The sequence below is a fragment of the Crocuta crocuta genome, unplaced genomic scaffold (assembly GCF_008692635.1).
Source record: "Crocuta crocuta isolate KB4526 unplaced genomic scaffold, BGI_CrCroc_1.0 scaffold830, whole genome shotgun sequence".
In the NCBI taxonomy this organism is placed as follows: Eukaryota; Metazoa; Chordata; class Mammalia; order Carnivora; family Hyaenidae; genus Crocuta; species Crocuta crocuta.
In genome coordinates, this window is record NW_027531513.1 from 2,368,538 (window position 1) to 2,374,537 (window position 6,000).

Below are 6,000 nucleotides of genomic sequence, written 5' to 3' on the forward strand. Positions count from 1 at the left end.
GAATCTGCATGACCATGTGTCATTTAATTTTTATCACTATTAATTTTTTCAACTAAAAATGATTTTCGTAGTAGAGGACTTCTAAAGTTCTTCAAATTCAAGATTCTAAAAGAAGAAAAGCCATAACAAGTATATCATAATTGCCAGGTATTTCAAGTATAGATCTCTATAATTATCTAATGAGGCTGAATTATTTTTGACACCATTAATAATTTTCTCAATGCTTAAAACCCTAGTATATCCATATTTTTAACTGCTTAGGTAACATGAATAGCATACTTTTAAACTTTAGCATTATGAAATTCACAACCATGTCACAAATTCCTTAAAATTTCATAGTAAATAATATTCAAAATGGGTTACAGAACCGCATGACATCTCAAACAGAAAAATGATTATTTCTATTGTCACCAAACCCTATGTGTGGTAACTAGCACTGAGAAATAAAGATTTCATTTGGTTTAAGTATAAAAATGCCCTGTAGCATACAGAAGAGCTGGCCCATCATTCCCGATCTCTAAAGAGCTTCCCCTTTCCCATTAGTTAAAGAAGACTGATGCCATGTCACAAGCTCTTACAGAGATTCTTTGATTCAAGGAACTACTCAGTGAAATCCAGGATTTATCTCTGAATGCAGTGAATCCCAAGTCAGTCAATACACTCCAAAATTATAAGGCAGAGGGGCGCCTGGGTGGCTCAGTTGGTTAAGCGTCCGACTTTGGTTCAGGTCATGATCTTGCAGTTCGTGGGTTCCAGCCCTGCCTTGAGCTCTGTGCTGACAGCTCAGAGCCTGGAGCCTGCTTCAGATTCTGTGTCTACTTCTCTCTCTGACCCTCCCCTGTTCATGCTCTCTCTCTCTCTCTCTCTCTCTGAAATAAATTTTAAAAAACATTAAAAAACAAGTTTAAAAAAAAAACAAAATTATAAGGCGGAGTTGACATTAAGAAGTCAATGTAAACAAAGTCCAAAATGGCAAACCCAAAGTCACTAAGTCACTAATTAATCAATATTATTAATTTTAATTAAGACTGTAGTTAAGACTGTAGATGAAAAAAAATTATACCATAAGCTTTCTATAATGAAATTCTATGTCACAACTGAAAGCAGGAATAGGAAGACTGGCAGGCCAAAAGTTTAATTGTCAGTATATAAACAGATTTCCACTTTGGCCAAGGTGGACTATTAGGAGCCAATTACCCTCCTGCCTGAAACAACTGGGGAAAAAAAGGACAAAATATATTAAGTGTTTTTCAAGACAACAGACATGAGAAAACAAAGGACAATAGATCCCTGATAGATGAATCCCACAATTGCCCCAATTTATCACCTTGAAAGAGTTCCTAGGCCATAGTATAGCGATGGGGAGCCCCGACAGAGTAATAACCTCCCTGAATTGAGGAGATAGAACTTAATCTAGAGACAGCAAGATGACTGTAGAGTACCTAAGAATAGAAGAAAGAGTACACAGAAAAATCCAGAGATCTACAGAGGGTATCCCTCAAATCTTCAGCTGAATACTTATTAGTATATATAAGTGAGGAAACTACCCAAGAACACTGGGGGGGCGAGGGAAACAGATAAGAGGGAATACTATCCAGAGCTCACACAAACCCAGGAACAGCTCCTGTTCCTACCATCAAGAGTACTCAGAAGGTTTTGCCAGTAGAGTGACAAAGTAGTACTGCCTGACACAACTTAAAAGCAGGACCTGACAGATCAAACAGGTTCCAAGTAATTTAACTGTATCCCAGAACATAGCTCAAGAATATGTAATAAAAAACAAAAATATCCAGCATCCAACAAGATAAAATGCCAATCAAAAATTACCAGGCATACTAAAGCAAGGAAACACAATCCTTCATAAGGAGACAAATCAATCAAAACCAATCCAGAAGTGATAGATAGAATTTTTAGAAATATTAATCCAGTTATAACTATACTCTGTATGTTCAAGTGGCTAAAGAAAAGACAAAGCATGAAAGCTATAGACATGAGAGATACAAAAAAGAACTGAATTTCTAGAATAAAACCATAATGTCTGAAATGAAAAAGAAGCTAGATGGAATTAACAGCAAATGAAATATTATAGAAAAAAAAGATTAACAAAGTTAGAGACCTAGCAAAATTATCCAAAATGAAGCACAGAAGACTGAAGAAAACTGAACAGAACATTGGTGAACATCAAACAGCCTGATTTACAAGGAATTGGGACTTCCAAAAGGGGAAGTGGAGGCAAGAATAAAATATATACACACACACATTCTTATTTAAATATTTATTTCCAAAAATAAAAAATGGCCAAAATTTTCTGAATTTGTTAAGAACTGCATGCCCACAGATCCAAGAAGCTCAACAAACTCCAAGCAAAACAAACATGAAGAAAAATATAGTTTCATTTTAGAAAATGTTCTCACTCACAAATTCTGTAAACAAATTTAATCTAGAAATGACTTAGACTAAGGCTAACTTTTAGGTTAATTTACTGGGTACAGTTTCAACTGACAATTTAATAGAGTGGATTAAATCAAACATTAACTTGAGGTATTTAACAGAAATCTTAACGATTTTAAAGTTAGCAAAACACAGCTTTAAAAACAATGTAAATTTTGTTGCCTTATTAGGTAAATAATTCATTAATATAAATTTATCTTATTTTAGCAAGTTATTTTTTAAAAAGCTAAAGCCTACTTGTTCCTTTTTTTCTAATTTTCTTTCCCTTTAATTTATATAGGTCATTCAGAACAGAATTAGGACACTGAAAAAACTTTTAAAGAAACTGAGAGGTGGAACTGAAAACAGAAGTAGACTTGAGGTTTGGAACGGAGCTAGTCCTCCCCCCCCCACCCCACCCCCCAAACAACCTGGCAACCACTATTTTAAAACACCATTANACTCAAAGTGGAAACAAGCTAAAGTGTCTGTTTTTAGTACCTTGGCTAACTACTCAGGACTCCAAAGAATCTAAATATTTTTTGGAAAAAGAATCATTCAAATAAAAAAAACATGGAAGTGGAGAACTAAAAAACTGGCTGGCTCGATAAGTAGAGACACAACTCTCAATCTCAGGGTCAGGAGTTCAAGCCCTACGTTGGGCATGAACCCTACTTTAAAACTAAATAAATTAAGTAAAAAAAATTTTTTTTAAATAAAGTGGAAAACTAAAGTATTTTCCTATTTTGTAAATACACCTAGTTTTTTGAGGTTCAGCATACAAATTCAAAATTTTCCGTCTAAAAACAAGAGAGGGGAACAAGTTCTGAGTATCTACTGTAATGGCCACCCTTCCTGTCATGTGTGTTCCCTGAAATAGAAGTCAATTATTCTACCCTTTTGCTTATGAAATAATAGGATATTTCAAAGATAAAAAAATACTTCCACTCAGCTGCCAAAAATATATTGCCTGGAAATAATTAATGTCTACATTCCTTTTTCCTTTCTTAAGGAAAAAAATATACACCCATTTAGTGTCTATACAAATAAAACACCTTTGAAAGCACATAGTAGTATGTTTCCCTGTAGGATCCACACATACATGAAAAACAGCAAAACACACAGCCTACCAATATCTCTGGGCACACAGAATGAGAAGCTGCCACTGGAACATTTATGATTTTGACTTCTACCTCTTTTAAATAGAAAATTTAAAGAGAATAAAAATTTCTTACAAAATACAGAAATGATACTTCATGTTATTAGTTTATTCACAGTAGACTTCTTCCTTCATGACAATTATTTATTAGTAATGCACTAAACTCCCACATAGATAAAAGGTTGAGGATACCTTGAAATTGAAAGTTCCAAACTACTCTTGTAATCAGATTCTATTCAAGAGAAATTAGGCTAAATACATATTATTTTGGGCACAACAAGAACATTCAGAGTTTGATAACCTACGCTGATGTACTTAGAAAACCTACACCGATGTAGTTGGTTTGTAGCCTACAATACCTATAATGATAAAAACGGTTTTTATTTCACTGATCTACCAATATGATTTTGATATTCAGCTCCCATCTTAAAAACACTTCCTTACTTACTACAAACCCAATTATCATAAACATAAAAGACAAAGATGTGCCTACTATATCATTATCTAGTTGTCATCAAGATGTCAGTTACCTGCATTTCAAATCAGCTTTAAAAATACTTTAAAATAATCCCCCAAATATTAATCTGATAATCCACATAATACTCTAATCAGGCTTGAGTTATTTTACCCATTTAAATTACTGGCCACAGAAACAGTTCTCATCGATCAGAACTGTTATTTGAAATTCTCTTCGGCAATCTGTTATTACTTCACCAGTTTCAGAATTTGAGCCACTTATTTTCAGATACAAGGGTTAATAAGACGTTTCTGCATCTAGTACACGTAACTTCACAGTAGAAGCTTTATTCCCCCTTAGGAAACTATTCTCATATCCTCTTTCTCATTTTACCAAATTATTCGAGGACACAATGTGATTTGGATTTCAACACTTAAAGACAATAAGTGACAATATACGGCTTGCAGAATGAAAAATCAAAGTTTCACAATTTTAATAGGTGTAATTACTAGGTTGTGATAAATGGGCTGGGTAAATAAGATTATCATCCTTTTCAAGGTCCAGTTCTTAAACTACCTGAATTCTTCTGACCAAAGAAATTAGGAGCTTAACATAAAATCTCTTAAGTTTTACGTATGCCCTTTTTCAAAGAAAACAAGTTACCCGAGAAAAGAAAAGAACACTTACATTTGGAGCATGACCTGGTTCAAGAATACCCCATCAACCAAAGCCACATATTCATCCAGGTTGGTCCCATTTCCTGCAGCCAGAGGTCCAAACGTTTTAACCTAGAACGGAACGATCGTCAGGACACGAACGCCCATCTCCATCTCTGCAGCCACAAATAATGCAGCAAAAATACAATAAATAACACCCTACTTACCCAAGTGACCAAGGGGCTGGTCATAAACTGCTCCAGGAGGGGAGTAAAAATCTCGTTCTCCATTTTACAGTAATGTATTTGAAAAAGGGAACTACCACAAAAAACACGCCTAGGGAATTGATCGCTAAACGTTTTAGAAGTAAGTAGAAATCAGTGAAAGTCCATTTTGGCACAGGAAGAAAATCCCATCGTGGCGGGGAGAAAAACTCTCCCTCCTCAAAAAACACCCCAGAGAGGAACAAGCCGAAATCCCGAGAAGCGGCTTCGACAGCAGCCACGAGCGGCAGCTTGCGCTGGAAATGTCTGTACCGGGCGAGGAGGGGCAGAGAAAAGGCATCTGGAGTGGGAGGAAGGGAAAGGGGGCTGGAGCGGCAAGACAAAAAGCCCGTCAAGGTTGCCCAGCTCCTGGAGGAGCCAGACCAGCGAAGCTGCCCGCAGGGAATTAATCCCAACGTGGGCTAAATGAAATACCACGTTAGATAGGATGCTGAGGGTTCCGAGCAGCCACCAGGCTCGACCTCCCCGTTCCGCTCGACACGTTCCACCCACCAGCGGGCATGGAGCCGCTAGGACCCGCGGAGCCTCGCCTGCCCGCAGCCCCTCACCGACGACAGGCAGGGCTCGCCCCTTCCCCCAGAGCAGACACGATCCCTCCGCCGCCCTCGAGCCTCGCCTCCAGCCCCCTTCCCCTCCCGGGGACTGGGGGCTTGAATGTGTGTCCCTAACCCCCCAGGTTCCTGAGTCCCGTAGCCTTTTCAGCGCGCCTCTGGGAAGCCCTGGCACAAAATCACCGCCGCGCTCCAGCCTCCTCCTCCGCCCTCACTGGAGGAGCCGGAGTAACGGCCTCAGAACCGCAGTGCCGCATCACACCCCGCTCCACGCCGCCCAACCAGTGCCGCGAACCCTCCGTCAAAGGGAGCGCGCTTCTCCCTCCGCGCCCATATCCTTCCGCCGACTCTCCGCCCCTCCCGCGCCGCAGCCTCTGGATTGTGGGAGAAGAAAACCGCTGCATGAGCGCGCTCCCGAGCGAGCGCGCCCCCGGGGTCGGCCCCGCCGCCGCCCAGATTTTGG

At 39.1% G+C, this 6,000-nt stretch overlaps 1 protein-coding gene across 9 annotated transcripts in view; it reads right to left on the bottom strand.

Annotated features, from left to right (window-relative positions):
- Positions 1-5,741, bottom strand: part of CCDC88A (coiled-coil and HOOK domain protein 88A) — a 152,486-nt gene extending 146,745 nt beyond the window's left edge. For all 9 annotated transcript variants that reach the window (XR_013337158.1, XR_013337157.1, XR_013337156.1 and 6 more), the window contains exons 1-2: positions 4,930-5,741; positions 4,734-4,834 (exon numbers count right to left, since the gene is read on the bottom strand). Coding sequence is in view for 6 of the 9 variants with exons in the window: in XM_077772364.1 (XP_077628490.1) it covers positions 4,734-4,834; positions 4,930-4,992 (164 nt within the window). In the remaining 3 variants the exon portion in view is untranslated. The remainder of the gene's footprint in view (positions 1-4,733; positions 4,835-4,929) is intronic.
- Between the last annotated feature and the right edge of the window lie 259 nt (positions 5,742-6,000).